Here is a 25,830-nt window from a genome sequence, read left to right on the forward strand (position 1 = left end):
ACCTCACACAGTCTCTGTGGCAGTGTGAGGAGCTGAGAGGACAGGCTGAGAGTTCTGTTCTGATCACTGAACATCACTGCACTTCTACACCTTCACTGAGCTGACTGGGTCTTATCTTCACAGAAAGTCCAGCTCAGACTGAACCTGAGCTGAAGTCCACGCAGAGCAACGCAACGTGATGTTAACTTAAAGAAGCATTGGTCAGCACTCAATAACACACACAACACACACACACATACACCTACACACACATACACACACATACACACACACACACACACACACACACACACACACACACACACACACACACACAACACTACATACACACACACACAACACCACACACACACACACACACACACACACACACACACACACACATACACACACACACACACACACACACACACATACACGCACACACACACACACCTACACACACACACACACACATACACACACACACAGAAAGTAGAGAAAAGGGAGCTGCTGAAGGAAGGAGAGAAGGTAGGGAAAAGGAGAGAGAAAAAGGAAGAAAAAGAAGAGAAACTAGGGAGTGAAGGGAGAGAAATAAGGAGAAAAGGGAGAGAAAGTAGAGACAAAAAGGAGAGGAAGGGCAGGAGAATGAGAAGGGAGAAATGAGAGAACGTAAGGAAAAAGAGAGACAGAGAAAAGGGAGAGAAATTAAGGAGAAAAAAGAGAAAGGAGGGAGAAAAAGGAGAGAAAGGAGGGAGAAAGGAGTAAATGTAGAGTAAAAGGCAGATGTTGGTCAGATAAAGGCGAGCGGCTGTAATGAGAGTAAATGGTGGTAATTGCTGAGGAGTGGCAGAGAGAGATTACAGATTTACAATAAACATCCTGTAGTTACATAACAGCTCACTGCACTACAGTGTATAATACAGTAAATAATACAGTATATAACACTCACACTGCTGATCAGCACAGGCTCGTACACATATCCCTTATTCATATACATATAAGTGGCTATATACAGTATAATAATACATCCCCAATAATATGTCAGATTTGTATTTTATATAGTATAATGTGTGGAATAAAAGCTTTCTAAACAAGTGTGCAAAACTAATTATTAATAATTAACCTCTTAGACCCCCTGAATGTCTCAAATTTAAACTTGAGGGGTCCCTGAAAATAAACTTATTATGACGTTATGCTATCAGGAGACGCTCAAATCCAGATTCAGTTCATTGTTTATCTGCTTCCCCCACAATCAGCTTCTGTCTCTGGTGTTCTTAACTAACTAGAGCTGCAGCACTGCTCTGCCTCAGGGTGGCGCTGTAGCAGACCGGTTCACCCAGTTGGTCCTTCATAGTCTAGAAACTGTAACTCTGCCCGGATTCCTCTGAAAAGCTTTACAATGAGCTGCAGCAGATCTGTAAATCTGAAAACTCGCCCAGTTTCCCAAGAGTTTGGAGTGAAGAGTGACTGTTCCTCATTTCTCACACTGAAGACAGAAGAGGAGACGAGGAAGATCTGAGTTACTGTGAGGAAGAGCGCAGAACCGCACTAGAACAGAGACTCTACAGAAGAGGAGACGAGGAAGATCTCAGTTACTGTGAGGAAGAGCGCAGAACCGCACTAGAACAGAGACTCTACAGAAGAGGAGACGAGGAAGATCTCAGTTACTGTGAGGAAGAGCGCAGAACCGCACTAGAACAGAGACTCTACAGAAGAGGAGACGAGGAAGATCTCAGTTACTGTGAGGAAGAGCGCAGAACCGCACTAGAACAGAGACTCTACAGAAGAACAGCTGATAAAACAGACATTTACTGACACTGAAGCATCAGCGCCGCTATCGAGAGAGAGTTAGCAGACAGACAACACGGGACCCCCGAATACCAGGGGGATTTAGACACTGTCTAACCCTAATCTTAACCTCAGTGACCAAACAGAAACGGGGTCTGTTTCCTGGACGGTGACTAAGCCCAATCATGGTCTACACAGCATCATCACTGGAGATTCTCCACTGAAACGAACATACAGGCCATGACTCGGTAAAAACACACAAAGTTAGGGGTGTTTTGTTGTGGTACTCTCTCAGAAGAAACAGTGTGACTGTGGTGGAACCCTCAGGAGCACGTCTGCAGTACCTTCAGTTAGAGAACATAATTGCACCGTATTGGGTTACAGTATATATTCTTAGTCGCATTGACTCCATACAGCCTGCCTGCTCTCCCAGCTTTCTACTGTACTTGAACTGAAGGAAGCTAAAAATATACTCCTCACTATGACCTTAAAGGACAACTCCACCCATTTTCCAAAAAATACCTGCATAACTAAACGGTTAAGATGTAATCAGAGTGGTTTGGTGTGAAACGCTCTGTTCTAGATAAACTTACCGAGTCAGAACTGTTCACAGTGGTGGTGATAGGAACCAGACGTCCACCTCTAAAAGCTCCCTCACAGAAAGTTCCTACATGAAATGGTTATGAATTCACTGCCTGATGACTGAGACACTGTTTTATGATAGTTTAGAGAACTTAAACTCCATTCATGGTGGAGGGATACATGCAGGGCGCTGTGAGGCAAAATAGTCCCCAAAGAAAACTGATTATTTCAGATTTTCCACTATTTTCCATCATCAACATTCCATATAGACTCAGAAGACTCGTGTAGGTTCACTGGTGGTTCTGGATAGTAAATAAAATGTCTATATTTGTGTTGTAGTCATGGCGACCCCTGGTTCCCATCACCACCACTGTAAAGACATCTGAACCATTTCACACCAAACCACTCTGAATCTCTCTGTTTACATCTCACACACTGAATTGTGGAGGAATTCTGGAAAATTGGTGGAATTGCCCTTTAAGGCCTTGATGAACAAAAATTTACCAGGACTGAACCTTTTATGTAATGGTTAGTGATGGACAGTGATGGACAGTGATGGTTAGAACTGCTTTTCTCTACTAAAAACACAATCTGTCTCTCTCTTTCTGTCTCTTTCTCTCTCTGTGTCTCTCTCTTTCTCTCACTCGTTTGTCTCTCTCTCTCTCTCTCTCTCTCTCTCTGCCCCTCCCCTTCACAGTGCTCCTCTAATGACTCTGCTGTACAGAGCGATAACCCAGCATATCTCACACCTCCACTAACAGATCACAGCTCACACTAAACACTCTCTACCGGCAGATAAACCCACACAAACACTCCACTCGCCACAGCTCTCGTTCTGCATGAAGCTCCGCCCCCTCCCGGCTCAAACTCTGAGAACAGACTGAAAATCAATACTTTAATTACACGCTGCTATAACGGACTAAATTACTGTGTTTAAGCTCCAGAAGTTCAGAGTTCATGCAGAAGCTCAGTGCTGAGGGTGGACGCTCTGTCAGCGCTCACTGCTCAGGACATGGAAACCAAGAGGCTTGTTAAAGTTGCTCAGTCCTGTAAACAAAGACTCAAACCTATTTCTAACAGTGTCTCTGTGTTACGGACAGTCAAACACTCATTTTCTACAGATTGATTTAGCTCTAAATGTTCTACACGCTCTAGAACATTTAGGCTCTAACGCTGGGGTCACCAAACAGATTTGACCTGAAGCCAAATGCTCACAGAACCAATACTCCAACACCCACCTACTGAACGAATGTGGTGTATTTCTTTAGCACCAGATACTATCAGGGGAGCATCAGGTACTATGAGGTGCAAACCAGATACTTCGTGGTGAGCATCAAATGCTATCAGGTATGCACCAGATACTACGTGGTGAGCACCAGACACTATCAAGTAAGCACCACATATAAGCAAGTGAGCACCAGATACTATCAGGTGAGCACCAGAAACAATGTGCTGAGCACCAGATACTATCAGGTAAGCACCAGATACTATGAGGTGAGCACCAGGTATTATGTGTTGAGCACCAGATACTATGTGTTCAACACCAGAAACTATCAAGTGAGCACCAGGTACTATCTGGTAAGCACCAAATACTATGTGTTAAGCACCAGATATTATGTGGTTAGCACCAAATACTATGTGTTAAGCACCAGATATTATGTGGTGAGCACCAAATACTATCAGGTAAGCACCAGATACTATCAGGTGAGCACCAAGTACTATCAGGTAAGCACCAAATACGATCAGGTGAGCACCAAAAACTATGTGTTGAGCACCAGAAATTATGTGGTGAGCACCAAATACTATCAGGTTTACCTAAAAAAACACACCACATCCTTTCAGAGGCTCCATATCCAACAGATCACAGGCCTGGCTTATAACTCACTGACAAACTCCTTCAGGTTTAGCAGTCTGAATGTCCTCCACAAGGGGGAGCTGTTACCACTCAAGTATTTGTTCTAGTCACGTTTTGTACTTTTTTTATGCTCCCCATCCTCCACGTTTTTCTAAACGTTACGGTCGTGTCTGCAGCAGCAGAAAAGAAGAGTCAAAAGCATCTTAAGCTCTATTCTGATTGGATCAGTTTATCAGGAGGATGTCAGCCAAGCCTGTCCAATCGGTGTCTCCTCAGTGATCAGACTCACACATCAGGATGGCAAAAAATTACTGCAGTTTTGGGCTGTAAAAATGTGTCACAATGCATTTAATAACACAACGCAAGTGCAAGCTGCATTCTGAGTGTTACAGCAGGGGGCGCTATAACGACAGCCAAGCAGTCTCATTCCACCAGCACTCTTTCTCAACTGCCACAGCAGACGAGCAGCTGAGTCTCACACAGAGACGGCTTACATAAACATAGTAATATGGTCCATTATGGCCTTTCAGTTCCAGCAGAGGAGGTACAGCAGCTCACTCTCCTCTGCTGACTACGTTCAGCTGCTGAGGCTGTTGGAATAACAGTAGATCCTCTCTGATTCATCCTCTAGCGCCCCCTTCAGTACTGAGTGTTTTAACCACCACAGTATCATAAGAGCACATGGTGAGTTTGTACAGAAGGACCAAGCGTTTGCATTTGCTGTTTCTGGCCTTAACGCAAACACAAGCATGCAAGGCTTTATTTGGTGGGCTGCAACAAGCTTACAGCACACACTGCCCCCTACAGCGCAGGATGAGTGTTGGAACAGATGTGAAAATAAACACGAATGCATCAACTTCTGAGAGCAAAAGTTCAGAAGTCTGCTGTTTGTTCTAAGGTGCACGTTCCTGCTGAGCAAAGCGTGTTTTTCGAGGTCACAATCAGCGGAGTTTCATGCCAGCAGCTCACACTGAGCACGCTCAAACCAAACCGGACCAGCCCGACCTGACTCATAATTACAGAGAGCAGAGCTGCAGAACATTCCAGAGACATGAAGCACAAACCTGGATGTGATGGAGCCGCCAGACAGGTCAGAGGGACTGACAGACAGGGGGCGCTGTATAGTGACGACTACAGAGTTTAAACTACTAATTCAATGACGATTCAAATGTTGATTCCATTCATTTTGCTGCAGAATATCCTCTACAGAGAACATTTAAACATGGCATTTCCCTGCACATTTTCTATTTATTTGCTGAGTGTTACGTAGGTTTTGGAGCCCCCTCTGTTGGAAATGTGTAACTGCATGCAACATTCTGTAGCGTGGTTTGTGCTTCTTCCCTGAGTGGATGAATCTGCTGACTGAAAGAGAATCAGAGAGAACTCAGTCTAAACTGAAGGAGCGTCTCTGAGAACGAGAGTGAATCATCTACTACTGTCATCACATCTTCATCAGTGTGATGGTGATTCTGAGATCATTTGAGGCCGAAACATCGAGCCGGACCTCCTTTTAGAGTCTGTGTGTGACGTTGATACGTAAAGACGTACGACGTGGTGGAAAAAACTCGACACCTCTGACTTTTAAACGGTTATTTCAGGCTTTACAGGCAACTCACAGCAAAACACACTCAACATATTTTAGCCTGTTTATTCTCCTCACTCAGTATGCATTAATCTGGGAATAAGGGCTGTTTTAGCTCAGATTCTAGAAGATTCTGCAGTGATAATTACGGAGAAACTGCAGGTGTCAGATTTTGTTCACTTTCACTCCCAAACTGATCAAATCGGAGTGCATCAACTCAAAAACGGACAAATATTAATACACCCTGTCCATCAGCCTGACCTCTCTGACCACTGCATAGTCACAATCTGTAGAGCGTTATATCACAGTAATAACAGACATGACTCCCTGAGAGGTGAAAACGTATAGTTATATTAGTGTTATATCACAGTAATAACATATATAACTGCCTAAGAGATTAAGTTATAGTTACATCAGTATTACATCACAGTAATAACAAATATAACTCCCAGAGAGATTAAGTTATAGTTATATCAGTGTTATCCCACAGTAATAACAGATATAACTCATTGGGAAGTCAAAGGTTATTTTATATTAGTGGTATATCACATTAATAACTTCCTGAGTGGTGACAAGTTATATTTACATAAGAGTTACTTCACAGCTGATATGACTCCCTGAGAGGTGAAAAGTTATAGTTATGTCAATGTAATATCACATTAATAACAGATATAACTTCCTAATGTTAAACAGTTATATTTATATTAGTGTTATTAGCTGATATTATTTCCTGAGAGGTGAAAGGTTATAGTTATATCAATGTAATATCACATTAATAACAGATATAACTCCCTAATGTGTAAACAGTTATATTTATATTAGGGTTATTAGCTGATACGATTCCCTGTGAGGCTGTAAATAAATCTGAGCCTATACAATGAACCATGTCACACAAAACCACCCTGACTGACAGTTTACATCGCAAACACTCAATTACGGGGGAATGCTGACATTTTGGTGGGATTCCCCTTCAAAGCAGGTGTATGTGTTGTGTGTATGTGTTGTGTGTGTGTGTGTGTGTGTGTGTGTGTGTGTGTGTGTGTGAAGGTGTTCTGCTTCTCTTTTTTGCTTTGTTTTGTTTTTAGTGGATTATGAGCACCGAACACCTCCACAGTCACCTCTGCTCCAGCCTGTCTGACTGAACCTCAGCCCAGCTCTGAGCTCTGATTCTGACAGTGCAGCTTCAGCTGCTCGGCGCTCAGACGAGCTTCATAAAGCGCGCGGAGTGAAATGAAGCGCACGTACCGATCATACCTGCTCAGCTCGGCGCGGCTCTCACTCTCACTCTCACTCACAGATCACCCCGGGCTGGTCCTCTCTCCTCAGCAGGTCTGGGGTCGGAGCGCTGCTGGAGTGTTGGGGAGTGTTGAGGAGTGCCGGGGAGTGAAGCAGGGTGAATCCAGCCGCTCGGTTCCGCTCTGATTCAGTCCGCTCTGATTCTCTGTCGCCATTAGAGTCACTTTCAGCTCTGAGTATCTGAGATCGGGCGGAGAAAACCGCTCCGTTTCACACCCGTATTCAGACAGAGCCCCACCCGCCGCGCCGCTGCTGTTCCTGGGATTGGCTAGTATAGTTGGAGGGGCCGCGCGTAAAAATGAGCTACTGATCAATCACAGCGCAGGAGGTGTGGCTGAAAACTAACAGCCAATCACAGCGCAGGAGACGGGGCTCTGCTAACCTGTGATCCTGTAATGATTCATAAAAGCTGAAATAGTTTATACATACATATATATATATATATATATATATATATATATATATATATATATATATATATATATATAAAAAGTGATTTACGTTTATTATTATTATTTATTCTTAAGTGGACTGACAGAAAGAGAGAGGGAGTAAAAGAACAGAAAGAAAGGGACAGATAAAGAGACAGAAAGGAAATACAGTGAGGAGAGAGAGGGGGAGGGAGGCAAAAAGGAGAGAGAGATAAACAGAAAGGTAAGATAGAGAGCACAGAGAGAAAGAGAGAGATGGTGGAGAGAAAGCGAAAGACAAAAGGAAAAAGAAATAGAAAGAGAGAAAGGAACTGAAGAGAGAGAAAGAGAGATAAATAAAGAGTTGAGAGAGAGGGAGAGCAAGGAGAGACAAAAAAGAGACAGAGAGAGAGACAGAAAGAGAGAGAGAGAATAAGAGAGAGTGTGGGAGAGCGAGAGAGTGAGTGAGAGAGAGAGAGACAAAAAAGAGACAGAGAGACAGAAAGAGAGACAATAAGAGAGAGTGTGAGAGAGTGAGAGAGAGAGAGTGAGAGAGAGTGAGAGAGAGAGAGAGAGAGAGAGAGTGTGTGTGAGAGAGAGAGAGAGAGAGAGAGAGAGACAGGGAGAGTGAGAGAGAGAGAGAGACAGAGAGGTTAATGAGCAGCTACAGCTTCTTTGCCTCTTTAAGTTCTAGGTAAGTTCTAGTTAATCTGTGCTATGTGTTCCTCTCTGCAGTGAAAGTGACAGAACCTTTATTTACTGTTTACACTCTGCTGCTCACATTACTGACCAGCTCAGCCGCACTGGAGTCTGATTTCTCCCACAGACCCGTGTGGCGTCCGAGCGCCGGCCTGTGGAGTGATGGACTCAGACTCCTCCTCACAGCTCTGAATGCACAGCGCCTTTGTGGCGTTAATAAAGCCTCGGGTCAGAACGCCACGCTGCAGGGATGTTTACTGACCATTCTGCTGAAATGAAAGAGAAGAGCATGAATAGGCAACAGGTGCTCACCTGAACGGCCGAGCCACGCCCATCTCCCCAAACCTGCTGCGCACCTGACTCTACAGGAGAGGCTGTAAAAACACAACAGAGCTGCAGAGAACAAAGTCAACACTGTACAGTTCCAGCACAGAAGACCTGCTCAGACACACGACACACAGCCACACGCTGACCGGTCTGTTCAGTTAAAGGACGCATACCATGGAAAAACAAACGTTCCACTTAATTTAAAGTGCTTTGATGTAGTACGTAAACATTGTTAGAGTTTAAACACTGTTCTCTACCCAGTCCATACAGTCCACACAGTCTATACAGTCTACACAGTCCATACAGTCTATACAGTCCACACAGTCTACACAGTCCATACAGTCTACACAGTCCATACAGTCTATACAGTCCACACAGTCTACACAGTCCATACAGTCTATACAGTCCACACAGTCTACAGTCCATACAGTCTATACAGTCCACACAGTCTACACAGTCCATACAGTCTATACAGTCCACACAGTCTATACAGTCCATACAGTCTACACAGTCCATACAGTCCACACAGTCTACACAGTCCATACAGTCTATACAGTCCAGTCTATACAGTCCATACAGTCTATAGTCCACAGTCTATACAGTCCATACAGTCTATACAGTCCACAGTCTATACAGTCCATACAGTCTGTACAGTCCACACAGTCTTTACAGTCCACACAGTCTATACAGTCCACAGTCTATACAGTTTATACAGTCCATACAGTCCACACAGTCCAGTCTATAGTTTATGCAGTCCATACAGTCCACACAATTTATACAGTCCACAGTCTATATAGTTTATACAGTCCATACAGTCTATACAGCCCATACAGTCCACACAGTCCATAGTTTATACAGTCCACTGTCTATTCAGTCTATACAGTCCATACAGTCCACAGTCTATACAGTCTATATAGTTTATACAGTCCATACAGTTTATACATGGAAACAGGACAGTTTTAAATAAATTCCCTTTTTGATGTCACAAAAACTCTTTTACACACATCTGCCCTTTTGGGGGTTATAAGGGGTCTTTCACCCCAGACTGCTTTTAGAATGAGGCACAGCCAATCAGAGCAGAGCTCATTTACATATATCAGTCTTAAAGGCACAGTAACAAAAACCGCCAGTTTAACTGAAGGTTATAAAGAAAGGCTGGGAAATGACCATGACCTACAATTGGTCACCTACAATTAAACAGCCTGTAATAAATATTATATATTATAAATATACACACACACACACACACACACAAACACACACACACACACACACACACACACAAACACACAAACACACACACACACACACAAACACACATTCTCCAAGCCGCTTATCCTTCTGGGTTGCAGGGGGAGCTGGAGCCCATCCCCACAGTGATTGGGTGGAAGGCAGGATACACCCTGGACAGGTCATATATATATATATATATATATAAAACACTGTAAACTATGAATAAAGTATTGGTTTGAGTTTTGTTATTTAGTTATATATATATATATATATATATATATATATATATATATATATACATATATGTGTGTGTGTGTGTGTGTGTGTGTGTGTGTGTGTGCTTATTTACACATATATATTTCACTGCTGTGGGAACAAACCTAGTATCTCCAGAAAGGTACACTATTAGAAATGATGGCTCTTCAAGGGTTCTGATGGTATATAGAACCACGAACACTCAAAGAACCCTTTGCATGATTAAATGGTTCTCTGTCTGGTGAACTAGTTCTTCGGATTGATGGAAAATGTGCTGTAGATGGTTCTATTTATAACTGCTTTGAAAAGGGTTCTATATAGCACCCAAAAGCGTTCTTCTATTGTGTAAACTTTACATTGTCACAATAGCAGAACCTGTTTGGCTGCTACATAGAACCCTTTTCAGAAAGGTTCTATATAGGACCATTAACAGCACATTCTTAATGCTTAAGATTCTTAATGCTTGTCCACAGTGCTGATGTATCAGTGAGCAGCTCAGCCGGTGCGCGTACAGTAGAGGTGTACACACACGTCTGATTTGACTTGTAAACGATGTGTGAGATTTTCCGGCTCTGCACTTTCGGGAACGGCCCTCATCCCGAGAGCTTCCTTGATGGACACCACAGAGGAAACGACCACACGACCAGAGCATCTGTGGTTTAAACACCTTTATTTAATATCAGCATGCACTGTCTCCATTTATACACCACTATTACTCTGTATGATCCTGTCAGATACAGTTCTTACTGTACGTCTTAAAATCAGCAGCACAGAAGCAGGAGGTCCCAATACGATTATTAATACGATACATAAAAACACAATCTCATCTTATTCAGTTAAAGGCATTAAAGAGGTCCCGAAAGTGTCTCATCATCAGATCCTTCACAACCATCTGGAGATCAAACCTCATGAAGGCCACACACCAGGTTGGCAGGCACGGCGATGTCTGTCAGCAAAACAACAACATGTTATATATGAATTTGTTTTGATCACAATTCAGCTCCTGAATATTCCTGAATCCTGTAATTACACACTTTGTGCCTGAGGGTTCTTTAAGTGATGCCATAGAAGAACCAGTATGGTTCCCTAAAGAACTTTCTGTTGATATGTGGGTCAATGACGAATAAGGTTTTCAAAAATGACAATCTTTTTATATTTGCACATCTGGACGTTTTCTATGTTAAATACAGTGAGAGTTATTACAGCTTTAGTTGCCTGTTTCACTTATTAAACTATGCTGGTCTGGTTGCTCCATCTGACTGACTGGTTGCGCCGCCTGACTTTTCAGACTAATTTAAAATGAAACAGGATCTACTTTGTAGAAATTTTTGTCCTTCAACTTGAGTTTATACTTACATTTTTTTTCAAATAAAGAAATATTAATATGATAATTCCACATTTTCATGGTTCTCCTGAGGTCAGACCACCTGACACGGTAAACAGATCCGTTCTAACCGCGACTCAAACATCACACTTTTACTGTGACCTTGGCATTACACCGTGAAGGTCACTTGAGGTCTCTTTTATAATGCAATACCCTGGCCCCTCTTTTGTAAAAGCATGTCAAAATAAAAGTCCTTTGCTTTTGGCCAGACATTTGAGGAAGTAAGAAGTTGCAGACAAAAAGTTTTTCAGTAAGTTGAGCTCTTTTGAAGTTGCCTTAATTTACAACATGAATTCTGTTTTAAAGTTTTAATCAGCATATATGGCTGGACGGCTGCACCACCTGAGTTTTTTAGACTTTTAGAGACAAAAAGAAACTAAAATGATTTTTTTATGAATGCACTGAAAACTGTTTTACATAAAAATGTTACTGTTTAATAATTTAATATTTATCATGCATTTATTTATTTATTTTTTGGAAAAAAGTTTACTTGGACACAAAAAATGAAAAATACATGTCACGTCAATAACCCACACATACACACACACACACACACACACGCACGCACACACACATTTATATGTGTGTATATATATATATATATATATATAGGTTCTTACTGATTTAAGGGTTCTTCCAAAGAACTTCTAACCTTCTAACGTAAGAAGTTCTGGAGGAAATTTATTCTCTTGAACGTTGAAAAACGTTCTAAAAGCTCTACATTAACCAAAAGTGGTTCTTCCTTGCCGCTGGCCAAAGAACCTTTTATTTTTATCTTTTAAAGCTTTTTGTGATTCGTTTAACTGGGCGAGGAGGTCGTTAACAGTCATTAATAGTTCTGCAGGTGTATTATATTTGTGTTGGACTTTGTACTGTAATTCAATGTAAGTGAAGTTATAGTGTGTAAATACAAATCTTAATTATGTTGTGATCAAATATTGAGGAAACTGCACAAATATTGTAAACAGATAATTACAGTATATTGTTTATAGCTGAATATCACTGTTGTGCACAAAATACATGAAATACTGAATAAAGCATCTAAAAATCATGTTGACGTCCAATTTAATTAGTTTAATTACTTCTACGTTATCATTAAAAGAAACATTTATACTTTATTTATACATACTTTAACAAAATGTAAATGTATAGTTGTGTGGAAAAGTTTGTACGCCCCTGGTCAAATTCTACATTTTATTGAAAATAAGTAAACACTGAACTCACACTCTACACAGAACACACTTCAGCACATCTGGTGTTTATTTATTGAATTGAACATTTTGGAAAAAAAATTCAAACACAAAATATAAAACGTGCCGAATCTTCTGCCACGTTCTGTGTAACTTTTCCAGTGAGTTAAATTCAGTAAATAAACAGTAACTGTGTATTAAAATGTGCAGTAGTGACTCTCTGTAGAGGGTGTGTTTACTTATTCACACTCAGAAAATCAACATAATGGAATCTGATCAGACGCGTTTAGACTTAGACTGTTTATTGTCAAAATAAAGGGTTCACGACTGCAGGCGGACAGTAAACGAACCGTCTGCTTCCTCACAAACTCACACAGAAAAAGAGGAACAGAAGCTGATTAAAGTCTTTGTGTGATTTAGATTAAAAACTGATTTTAAAATATTGTTTTTGTTCATCTGAAGTTATTTTCCTTTGATTTGTTTCAATCAGCGTGTTTATCTGAGCTGATTAAAACCATTTCAACTGTCTGTGAATGTTTTAGTTCGAACCGACAAACCATTTAAAGTGCATCAGTGATTTAGGAAGTTCTACAGTCTGTCCAGCAGGTGGTGCTGAAAAGCCACTGCAGAGTCAGTGAGCTGCAGTGAGATATTATGAATAAAAGTCTGTGCAGTGAAATATTATGAATAGTAGTCTGTGCAGTGAGATATTAAGAATAAAAGTCTCTGCAGTGAAATATTATGAATAAAAGTCCCTGCAGTGAAATATTATGAATAAAAGTCTGTGCAGTGCGATATTATGAATAAAAGACCCTGCAGTGAAATATTATTAATAAAAGTCTGTGCAGTGAGATATTAAGTATAAAAGTCCCTGCAGTGAAATATTATGAATAAAAGTCTGTGCAGTGAGATATTATGAATAAAAGTCCCTGCAGTGAAATATTATTACTAAAAGTCAGTGCAGTGAGATATTATTAATAAAAGTCAGTGCAGTGAGATATTATGAATAAAAGTCTCTGCAGTGAAATATTATGAATAAAAGTCCCTGCAGTGAAATATTATTAATAAAAGTCAGTGCAGTGAGATATCATGAATAAAAGTCCCATGAAGTGAAATATTATGAATAAAAGTCTCTGCAGTGAGATTTTATGAATAAAAGTCTCTCTGAATGGATGAATTCAGTACCTATTTTCGCAGGTTTGGGGAGATTTAGATTGTCCATAATCTTGACAAACTCCTCCAGTGATTTAGTCAGCCGAGGATTGAATTTCTTTTCCTCGTCCACTGTCGACACAGTCTGTCCTGCTCAGAGAAAGCAGCGAAAAGACGGTCAGTCGAAAAACAGATATATAAAAGTCTTAGACACTTTAAAAAACATACAAAGTAAAGCCACTTATCTGGGCAGTAAACATTTACTCTTCAAGAACCACTAAAGTCAGAATAAATGCAGATAAAAAATACACTGTGATTTTATGACTGTCAGTGTGTTAGTTTAACCAATCCTCCATTCAGTGAAATCAGTTTAACCAATCCTGCATTCAGTTAAATCAGTTTAATCAATCCTGCATTCAGTTTAATCAACCTTCATTCAGTTAAATCAGTTTAATCAATCCTTCATTCAGTTAAATCAGTTTAATCAATCCTGCATTCAGTTTAATCAATCCTTCATTCAGTTAAATCAGTTTAATCAATCCTGCATTCAGTTTAATCAATCCTTCATTCAGTTAAATCAGTTTAATCAATCCTGCATTCAGTTTAATCAATCCTTCATTCAGTTAAATCAGTTTAATCAATCCTTCATTCAGTTAAATCAGTTTAATCAATCCTTCATTCAGTTAAATCAGTTTAACCAATCATTCATGTAGTTAATTCAGTTTAATCAATCCTGCATTCAGTTTAATCAACCTTCATTCAGTTTAATCAATCCTCCATTCAGTAAAATCTGTTAAATCAATCCTTCATTTAGTTAAATCAGTTTAATCTATTCTTTAATGCCCAGATAAGCAGTCTGAGCTGAAGCTGAGAGAGAGAGAGAGAGAGAGAGAGAGAGAGAGAGAGAGAGAGAGAGAGAGCCCTGTAACCTGTTGCTTTGGCAATACAAATGTAGCACTATTCGTCATGCCAATAAAACACCTTGAATTGAATTGAACTGAACTGAACTGAACTGAATTGAATCGAATTGAACTGAATTGAACTGCATTAGGAGAGAGATTCTGAACACAGACCTTTGTAGTCATGTGCTGGGTAGACGAGACAGCCTCCCGGCAGAGTGAAGATCTTCTGATGAATAGACTCATACAGTTTCTTTGAGCAGCCTGAGAGGAACAGAAACAGAGGAGCTGAGTAATGGAGCACTGCTGCCACCCTGTGGTCATCTGTGCTCATGGTACTACAGCAGTAGAGCCAGACTAACAGGAACAGTAAAGCAACGATAATGTCTGGATTACAGCACAACTTAATGAAGTGTGGGTTTAATCAAAGACAGAGAGACATCATAAAATAATTAATAACACTACGCGGTCAGGAACCTTGCTGGAAGTCGGTTCTGCCACAGCCACGGATGAGCAGCGCGTCTCCGGTGAAGGCCATTGACTGATCTCCGGTCACAAACGTCACGCAGCCGTCAGTGTGACCTGGCGTCTCTCTCACAGTCAGGCTCTGAAACCAGCAGAACGGACACAGTAAACAAGAGGAGAGTGAAAGGTAGTACACTACACTCTGGAAAGGGTTCTTTAAGTGTTCATGGTTCTGTATAAAACCACTGTCTACTAAAGAACCCTTGAAGAACCGTCTTTTTTAAAAGAGTGTACCATTTAAATGTCAGATTTCTATTTCTAGTCAAAACAGCCATTAAGTAGAATTTAAATTCATTTTTAAGGTGATGTTTGTGACATTATATGTAAAATAATCCACCTGTGTAATGAAGGAGGAAGTTAAAGTGACAAACAGAAGCTCAAAAACTGATTAAAGCTACAGAGAAAATATCTCCTAACAACCACCTGGAAGACCTGGTCGACCCCAAAACTGCCCCCATCAGATAAACAGCACTTAAAGCTTTCATCTCTGAGAGAGAGGAGAAAATCAAGCTGATCAGATCTGAAAACATCCACAGGTGTTTCTGTCCATCCTTCCACTGTGAGAAGACGACTCAGCGCTGTGGGTCTGAAAGGATGTGTAGCTGATCAAGAAGAACCTCACTGAGAAAAGGAGACGGACACACCAAACAAAGAAGCTGAACGATGGACTGACCACCCCAGAGTCCAGACCTCAACACCACTGAATGTGTTTGATTACTTCAGAAAATCATCAACCAGCTTCTAAGACTGAACTTTGGAGGTGTGTCTGCAGATTCTTTGAGGAACTGAAAGTGAGTCTCCTGAACAGAATGGAAGCTGGAATAAAGGGAGAGAGACTCACTGACTCACACAGCTGAGAGTAGAGTGAGCTGGTGTGTTGTTTTCTGTTAAATCTGTTTGTTCTGACACTGAAAAATGAATAACTTGTATTTCATGGCTGTTTTGACTGGAAATTAAATAAATAAATGTGTTTTTTCTTTTTTGTACATCCAAATAAAGAGAAGCAAAACCCACTTTTATTATCGAGGGTCATAAAGTTAATCTAATCAAATCCAGTATGATTATCTTCAATCCGCCCCACTACAATTCTAGTTAAGTAACAGTTATGGCAGATATTGTAATCACTATAATTACAGTGTAATAAACCTGTAACTCTTCACTAAAGCTCTGTTCACATTATTAGCCACGTTTCTCAAATCTGATGTTCTTCTCAGATCTGATCTCTCTAACATGATGGTTCACTCGTTTAGGTAAGAGACTCTAATCTGTCAGTAATGTGAACCGGCGCCCTGAAACGACCCGCATGAGCTCATCATAATCAGTAACGTCACGTAATGAATCACGTCATGATCAGCAAACTGACCAGCAAACTGACCAGCAGAGTCTTCACTGTGAATATAATCAGCTCTGATCGGCTCTCAGCTTCACTATTAGAGCCAGGGGTGGCGCCACACCTCTAAAAGTGGTGGGGCAAAACATACTGTTTCAACAAAAAGCGGCTGGCTGAGTGACGAAATGCGATTAGGCCACTGACTAAAACTGCCTTTCATGTCATGCTAATGACGTCTTCATAACCCCATTCAGAGGTGGGTAGGGCTTACATTTACTCAGGTACATGCACTTCAGGAAATACTGATGGATTTTACTCTGCTGAGTATTTTCAGATCATATTTTTTGTTTATATACATATGTTTTGGGGAAAGTAATTATTTTATGCAAGTTGTTTCGGACAGTAATCAGATTTCTGCCTCACAACCGGTCAGTAAACTCACAGAAGAAGAAGACGCGATGTAAACGTACCGTAAAAACATCGTGCTGTAGCTTTGTTTTTAAATCACGCCACTTTACCTGAAAATATGATCACAATCATCTAGACGAAGAACATTTAAATCCTTTATTTTGTATTTGGTTTCCGCTCTGAATGTGTTTTGCTGCGTTTTGCGGCGACGCTGCTCACTTATTTCCGGAACCGCCGCCTGTTTTCACACATGCTCAGACTGAGAGAGACGAAAGAAATCAGAGTAAGAGTTTACAGCACTGAGAAATCTGATGACTGAGCTAAAATCCAGCCTCTTTATTGGATTCCCTAATCAGACTTCTAGATCACAGTGTGGTGTTAACATGATCATTTGAAAAATCTGATAACTGCAGAAATTCGATTATGATCAGATTATTGAGCACATGTAAACACACTGAGTGTGTTGTTATTGTGGGGAAGTGTGGCGCGTGTCTCATAATGCTGAGGTAAATAGCTGCATGATGATGTTTTGATCTGGGCTATTTGGGGTAATTTGGGGAATCGGCCAACCAGATCACTCACACATTACCGGATACCGGACCTCCTCCGATAAACTAATCCAGCTCCAATAGGGCTTTGCTCAGTGTCAGTGCCGTAATACTAGGATATTAGTTTTTATTTTCTTTGCTGATGTTTACACTTCTCTCTGTGGAGCTTTGGCCTTTTATTTCAGACCAAAAGGATCCAAATAGTGAAGAACAAAGTCTAACAAACGTCACTTTCTACGTGGATTCCTATTCGCCAGCTTCTTATTCAAATTTTCCGCTCCGCCCTTAAATGGTGCAGCTGTTACATTCTGGCGTCTCAGGTGTAGCATTTAAGGTGGAACGGAAAAACAGAATATGAAGCCAATTCCTGCCTCATAGTTCACACCTCTGGTAAACACTAATGCTTATTAAAGTGTAATTGACCCTAATTAGAGCGTAATTAACATGTTATGTCCTCCTACGTGTCTGCCAAAGCTGATTTTGTCTCCCTCGGTCAGCATGATGTCCGCAGCAGCTCCGCTGTGAACAGAGATGGCGCTCTTTAGCCCGAACACTCTCTGCTTCAGCAGCCCGCTGCCCGTGATGTGGTCCGCATGGCAGTGTGTGTTCACTGGAGGAGGAAACATAAAGAACACTGTGAGTTACAGTATAGAGGCTTTTTAAGTGAAACAGTAGAAGCCATATCGCCCCCTACACTTCCTGTAGTGTATTACAGTCTGTCAGAATGACTGTGTGGATCATATGAACATTAAACCCCTTTAAAGCAAAGCATGTCTGTGCATAACATCGTGAACACTGAATAGACTAATTGCTGCAGACTGATTTTGGTTAAACAGTAAAGAACGGAGGGTAATTTAGGTCATTTTGAACAGTGAAAACAATGACTGGGATGTGTTTTGTTCAAAGGGCATTAATAATAATCGTAATAATCATCATAATCAAAGTACATTTATTAGTTTATTAGTTATTCCCTATTAAGCGACTTTGAACCCTTTGATTTGGCAATAAACACATGCAAAAACAGTCAAAGTTTAACCTCCTGGTCAAATTCCATGCAGTTGTTGATTTTCTGAGTGTGAATAAGTAAACACATCCTTTACAGAGACACATTTTAATACACAATCACTGCTTGTTTACTGAATTTAATACACTGGAGAACAAATAAAACAAAACTTGTTCGCTAGTTGATATTTTATGTTTTATCGTTTCCAAAGTGTTAACTGAGCAAATAAACAGCAACTGTGCACTGAAATGTGCAGATGTTTGTTCTCTGAAAATTATTTTCCCACAGAAAATTAAGTTATACATGGAATTTGACTGGAGGTGCAAAATTTTTGCACCTCCAGTCAAATTCCATGTATAACTTAATTTTCTGTGGGAAAATAATTTTCAGAGAACAAACATTTTTCTGACTGGAGGTGCAAAAATTTTGCATCTGACTGGAGGTGCAAAAACGTCTGCATACAACTGGAGAACATTTTGCATGCACTGACTATTCATGACAGCAGAGGATCAGGGCTGTGTGAACTGAGTGTTTCTGATTAGAGGAATAAGGTCTGTGGCACTTTCAGAATGACAGAACTGAGCTACAACACTGAGTACAAGTGAAATGCAGAATACTGGCTGTAACGTCCAGGCAACCTGCTAGGCCACCTCTGGCCGCTAGGAGGGGCCAGAGAGCCAGGACTGAGTAACTAGGGCTGAGCAGTAGCAGCTGTGGGCTCGCTACTTAAGGGGGACTCACACGCTGCTCAGTCTTGAGTTCACGTCGCCACTTGCGTGTTGCTCTGACTCAGCCGGTAACTCGGTATCTGCCTCGAGTTTGGAGTCTCTGCTTTTCTCAAACTGTTCTTCAGCAAAGTTATATACAGAGATCAGGCACAACATTCTGACCACCTCCTTGTTTCTACGCTCACTGTCCATTTTATCAGCTCCACTTACTATATAGGTGCACTTTGTAGTTCTACAGTTACAGACTGTAGTCCATCTGTTTCTCTGATACTTTGTTAGCCCCCTTTTACCCTGTTCTTCAGTGGTCAGGACCCCCATGGACCCTCACAGAGCAGGTACTTTTTGGGTGGTGGATCATTCTCAGCACTGCAGTAACACTGACGTGGTGGTGGTGTGTTAGTGTGTGTTGCGCTGGTCTGAGTGGATCAGACACAGCAGTGCTGCTGGAGTTTTTAAACACCTCAGTGTCACTGCTGGACTGAGAATAGTCCACCAACCAAAAATATCCAGCCAACAGCGTCCTGTGGGCAGCGTCCTGTGACCACTGATGAAGGACTAGAGGATGACCAACACAAACTGTGCAGCAGCAGATGAGCTATCGTCTCTGACTTTACATCTACAAGGTGGACTGACAAGGTAGGAGTGTCTAATAGAGTGGACAGTGAGTGGACACAGTGTTTAAAACCTCCAGCAGCACTGCTGTGTCTGATCCACTCAGACCAGCACAACACACACTAACACACCACCACCACGTCAGTGTTACTGCAGTGCTGAGAATGATCCACCACCCAAATAGTACCTGCTCTGTGAGGGTCCATGGGGGTCCTGACCGCTGAAGAACAGGGTAAAAGGGGGCTAACAAAGTATGAAATGTCACATTTGTTTAGCAGCAAAAAATCCTGAGCCTTTAATAGTGATCACGCTAACTGGAGGTCTGTTACATGTTAGTGACTTTAGCCTCGTAGCTCCAGGGCTGAGACTGAAGGGCAGTTCAGACGCTGAACATGTGTCGACTTGTCTTTTTGGGGGGGTTATTTGGGCATATCTGAGGTTTTGTCTGATCTCTTTAAAGTGCTCTTTGATCTTTGTTTACCGGCTACTTTGAGTTTGAGGCCGAGCTCGTCGATGAGCTTCAGGTCTCGCTCCACCGTCTCCAGCACTGGGTCGATCAGCACGGCCTCCCTGCTCTCCACATCCGCCAGCAGGTAGGAGTACGTACTGCTCTCAGCCTCGAACAGCTTCAGAGAGAGAGACAGAGAGAGAGAGAGAGAGAGAGAGACAGAGAGACAGAGAGACAGAGAGAGAGAGACAGAGAGAGAGAGAGAGAGAGAGAGAGAGAGAGAGAGAGAGAGAGAGAGACAGAGAGACAGAGAGACAGAGAGAGAGAGAGAGAGAGAGAGAGACAGAGAGACAGAGAGAGAGAGACAGAGAGAGAGAGAGAGAGAGAGAGAGACAGAGAGACAGAGAGAGAGAGAGAGAGAGAGAGAGAGAGAGAGAGACAGAGAGAGAGAGACCGTATGAGTTTACTCATCAGAAGATCGTTTTCTTTCTTAATCACATTAACATATTTGCTAAATAACTTTCTTCACTTGTTATATACCGCATGCGTATATAAAACAGGTTTTGTTTTCTTATTATATATTATTTTATATTATTAATTGATTTTTTCTTCATAACCGTCGTACTGTTATACATTAATCTTGTGTTCTGTTCTTTTTCTTTACCTTCAATCTTTTACCTCTTTACAGATGACTGTCGCAGTGCTTTGACAATAAAAATGTCATTTTTGTCATTTCAGTAAAGCAAACCTGAACTTGAACTTGAGAGAGACAGAGAGAGAGAGGAGAGAGACATAGAGAGAACAGAGAGAAAGAAAGAGAGATGCAGAGAGAGAGACAGAGCAGAGAGAGAAAAAAGAGAGAGAGAGATACAGAGAGAGAGAACAGAGAGAAAGAGAGATGCAGAGAGAGAGAGACAGAGCAGAGAGAGAAAAAACAGAGAGAGAGATACAGAGAGAGAGAGAGAGAGAGAGAGAGACACAGAGTCACAGTGAATCAGCTAAATGTACAGGTCCCTCCTCCCAGCTTATCTTCATACCTACACACCATAAACACTGTTTCTGTCAAAGGTCACACACTAACACACACTAACACACGCTAATACACACTAACACACACTAACACACACTAACACACGGTAACACACACTAACACACACTAACACACGGTAACACACACTAACACACACTAACACACGGTAACACACACTAACACACACTAACACACACTAACACACTAACACACACTAACACACACTAACACACACTAACACACACTAATACACACTAATACACACTAACACACGGTAACACACTAACACACACTAACACACGGTAACACACGCTAATACACACTAACACACACTAACACACGGTAACACACTAACACACACTAACACACGGTAACACACACTAACACACACTAACACACGCTAATACACACTAACACACGCTAACACACACTAATACACACTAACACACACTAACACACGGTAACACACTAACACACACTAACACACGGTAACACACTAACACACACTAACACACACTAACACACGGTAACACACTAACACACGCTAACACACGCTAATACACACTAACACACACTAACACACGCTAATACACACTAACACACACTAACACACACTAACACACACTAACACACGGTAACACACTAACACACACTAACACACGCTAATACACACTAACACACGCTAACACACACTAATACACACTAACACACACTAACACACGGTAACACACGGTAACACATGGTAACACACACTAACACACACTAACACACGGTAACACACGGTAACACATGGTAACACACACTAACACACACTAATACACACTAACACACACTAACACACACTAACACACAGTAACACACAGTAACACACGGTAACACATGGTAACACACACTAACACACTAACACACGGTAACACATGGTAACACACACTAACACACACTAAGACACACTAACACACACTAACACACACTAAGACACACTAACACACACTAACACACACTAACACATTCAACCCTATACTATATATACATTACAGCTGCATGTTGACCTTCATTAAATCTCACTGTTGATTGACACAACAGCTGCTGATCTGCTCTTAACAGCGCAGTGATAGTGATTAACAGTGATCAATGGTGATTAATAGTGCTTTGTGTTCTGTTTTAGTGAGTTATAATGATGCAGACCAGAGAAAAAGCTCTAACATTTAATGCTGATCTGCGACAGTACTGATCATAACAGCTCTCGATAACCTAAATAAAAATTATATATATATATATATATACATATATATATATATATATATATATATGTATATATATAAACAATGCAGCTGCTTTACAAGGATAAAGGCAAATAAAAACCAGCACAAGAGAAGAACAGAAAATAGACAAAATAAAAGCCCTAAAAAAGTTAGAACAACATTCACTTTTTACTAGTCATCAGCATCTCTACCACAAAAATGATGAACCCCTAATAATAATAATAACAATAACAATAATAATAATAATAACACTCTAAAAAAAGATGTGTTAAATAACGACACACAAACTTGAGTCACCCATTTTAACACTTTTTGAGTCACACTGTTTTGTGATTTAACACATTCTGCAATAAAAACAACACAAAATGTGTCCAACTGAACACTGATGTGTCTGGTTACAGACAGAATGTGCTGTTTTTAACACATTTGCTTTATCAATAATAAAGAGAAGAAGAGAAAACAGACAAAATCCCTGAAAAAGTAAGGAAAATATTAAGATGTCATAAAAACTCCATTGATCCATTCAATGAAATGATCAACAGAAATAAGATAAAAAAGATCAAAACACATCAGTAATCTACAAAAAAGGCTTTTAAGTTAAGCTTTTTTCATAAAAACTCGATGGAAGAGTGTGGGGGGTTAATAAGCAGCCTTAAAGGGCAATTCCACCACTGTTTTTGTTTTTTTGTAAACAAAAGTCATTCAGAGTGCTCCACCACCGCTGGAGAGAGATCTGAGTGAGTGAGCTTCTCTACAACTAACCAAGCACCTTTTTGGGTGGAGGTGCCCTTTAAGTCACGTTGGGTGTTTCAGAAATGTCAGATTTGTTTATCAGCGAACTGCAGAGCCTTTAGCAGTAAAGCGGACAGTACAGCGCCGTGTGGAGAGATCAGATCAGCTCCACAGAGGAGATGCAGAACTACACGTAGGCTCCGAGTGCCAGAGGACGGGGCTCTCACTCACTCGGCACAGTGACCCACCCACCCAAATATCAACAACAATCAAACGAGGAAAACAGTCTCCGCTTTAACCCCCTGACTCCCTTTAGGGTTTCACTTCAGTCCGATTAGCCGGTTCAGCTCCTAAACTGCTTAAACTCTCATTACTCCCCAGCTTCTCCTTCCAAACTTCCCGGTCCACCTTAAAACGCTGCTGCTCACATTCAGGCGCCTGACGTGCCAAAGCGCAACAGATGCACACTTTTAAGGTGGACCGGGGAATTCGATCAAGAAGCAGAGCTCAGCCTCGTAGCTCCGGCGCTGACGTTCTAAGAAGTTCCGCTGGAGTTCCCTAAGCTACTCGGAAGTTCGGTGGGTTCTAGGTTCTAGGGTCTAGGTTTCACTTCTCCCTCTGCTCGAGTCGGTTTGGAGGTTATTTGTAAACGCGGCGGCGCTTTTCTCCTCCTCTGCTCTGCTCTGCAGGTGAGCGCTGTGAGGTGACCTCACCTGTCGGAACAGCAGCCCCTTGGTCTCCATGCGCGCGCAGTAAGCCCTCAGTCCGGTGTATCTCCAGCTCGCGGCGGTCAGCGCAGCTTTAAACCCGCGCGCGGCCAAGCCCAAACCCATAATTATCAGATTAGGTTACCAAAACAAACCAAACCGGTTTGAGAAGTAGCAGCTCGAGCCGCGTTCCGAAAACCTGTGCGCGTGCGAGCGGTGCAGATAAGAGCACTGTAATGACTGTAAACGGGCGCGCGGAGAGCGTGTCGTTCTGCAACGTCCGCCCCGCTCTCCACTGCGGCGTGACGTCACGCGACGTGACTGGCTTTTCTGTTTCATTCCTGAACACTGACTGGATCAGTTTAAAGATCTCCAGATCTGATCGGATCCCGTCAGATTCGGTTCAGATTCGTTTGATTGATTTTGTTTTTGAACAGTCTCGTGCGCGCTCACGGCACAAACAGGAAGAGTAGAGCGTTTCTTTTCGTGCGCGAGCACAGCACGAGCGCGCTCGGCCGCCACCTGGTGGTGAGAAGGCGCAACAAAAAGGCCCAAAACACAAACCTCACCACCTTAAACCTTCATTAAAACTGCAGAGTTCTTTAGCAAAGGGAAGGGTTCTATTTAGAACCATGAGTTCTGTATGGAACCACTTGCATACTTAAATGGTTCTCTGCATGGTGAAATGTGCTGTATAAGGTTCTATATAGCACCAAAAGGGTTTCTGCTAGCGTCATGATGTGAAGCTTGTAACAGCAGAAGTTCCCTTTTTGGTGGTGCTATACAGAACCCCTTTCAAAAAGGTTCTATATGGAACAATATACGCCACCTTCTCCATCAATCTGAAGGTTTCTTCTAAATAGAACCATCTTTTGTACGAGTGTGGACTAAACGCAGTTCAGTGCAAGGCTAGGCTTAATCCAAGACCACAAATCCGGCCCCTGCTCATCTTACCCAACATTTCTATAAAGAATTAAAGGACAACTCCACCCATTTTCCAAAAACCCACATAGCTAAGTGGTTAAGATGTAAACAGAGCGGTTCAGAGTGGTTTGGTGTGAAACGCTCTGTTCTAGATAAACTTACCGAGTCAGAACTGTTCACAGTGGTGGTGATAGGAACCAGACGTCCACCTCTAAAAGCTCCCTCACAGAAAGTTCCTACATGAAATGGTTATGAATTCACTGCCTGATGACTGAGACACTGTTTTATGATAGTTTAGAGAACTTAAACTCCATTCATGGTGGAGGGATACATGCAGGGCGCTGTGAGGCAAAACAGTCCCCAAAGAAAACTTATTATTTCAGATTTTCCACTATTTTCCATCATCAACATTCCATATAAACTCAGAAGACTCGTGTAGGTTCACTGGTGGTTCTGGATAGTAAATAAAATGTCTATATTTGTGTTGTAGTCATGGCGACCCCTGGTTCCTATCACCACCACTGTAAAGACATCTGAACCTCTACAATGAACTGTTTCACCCCAGGCTGGTCTAAGCTGGTTTTGTGCTGGTCTGGTGCTGGTTTAGCTGGTTAACCTGCATGGTTATTCTGGTTGACCAGCATAGTTTCCATAAACTCCAGTTGACTTTTGCATTGTGTTGAATGTCCTGATGAACAGACCAAAAAAAAAGTTGGAAAACTACTTGGAAAACAAATTTGACTGATATGATAATAATTTTCTCCTTCTTCTATAAAGATACTGGTTTAGAGATATGAGATTTGCTCCAACACCAACTATGTGATGCTGATCTGTGCATCTTCATCCACCTTCACATTCGTTTATTGTGTTTTAGTAACAAAAATATTTGCTAGCTGTTCTAGCGCTGATGGTAATGGCTGTTATTTTAGAGCTGGGCGA

General features: G+C 41.5%; 2 protein-coding genes across 3 annotated transcripts in view; both read right to left on the reverse strand.

The window, feature by feature from the left end:
• Positions 1-7,305, reverse strand: part of LOC118798748 (pleckstrin homology-like domain family B member 3) — a 36,250-nt gene extending 28,945 nt beyond the window's left edge. Inside the window, 1 exon segment of the mRNA XM_036558280.1 lies at positions 7,035-7,305. Coding sequence (XP_036414173.1) covers positions 7,035-7,041 — 7 coding nt within the window. The 5' untranslated portion in view covers positions 7,042-7,305.
• Positions 7,306-10,662: 3,357 nt separating this feature from the next.
• ethe1 (ETHE1 persulfide dioxygenase) lies at positions 10,663-24,260 on the reverse strand. 2 transcript variants are annotated; one of them, XM_036558533.1, is made up of 7 exons: positions 23,974-24,260; positions 20,270-20,414; positions 17,907-18,055; positions 15,112-15,241; positions 14,809-14,898; positions 13,769-13,885; positions 10,663-10,955 (listed from the first exon to the last, which is right to left on the reverse strand). In XM_036558533.1, the coding sequence occupies exons 1-7, from the start codon at positions 24,091-24,093 to the stop codon at positions 10,909-10,911; spliced, it is 798 nt and encodes a 265-aa protein (XP_036414426.1). In that variant the 5' UTR covers positions 24,094-24,260; the 3' UTR covers positions 10,663-10,908. The 2 variants fall into 2 exon arrangements, with proteins under 2 accessions (XP_036414426.1, XP_036414427.1); XM_036558534.1 differs by lacking the exon at positions 23,974-24,260 and adding an exon at positions 20,901-21,006.
• Between the last annotated feature and the right edge of the window lie 1,570 nt (positions 24,261-25,830).

This window comes from Colossoma macropomum, unplaced genomic scaffold (genome assembly GCF_904425465.1).
Source record: "Colossoma macropomum unplaced genomic scaffold, Colossoma_macropomum, whole genome shotgun sequence".
Lineage (NCBI taxonomy): Eukaryota > Metazoa > Chordata > Actinopteri > Characiformes > Serrasalmidae > Colossoma > Colossoma macropomum.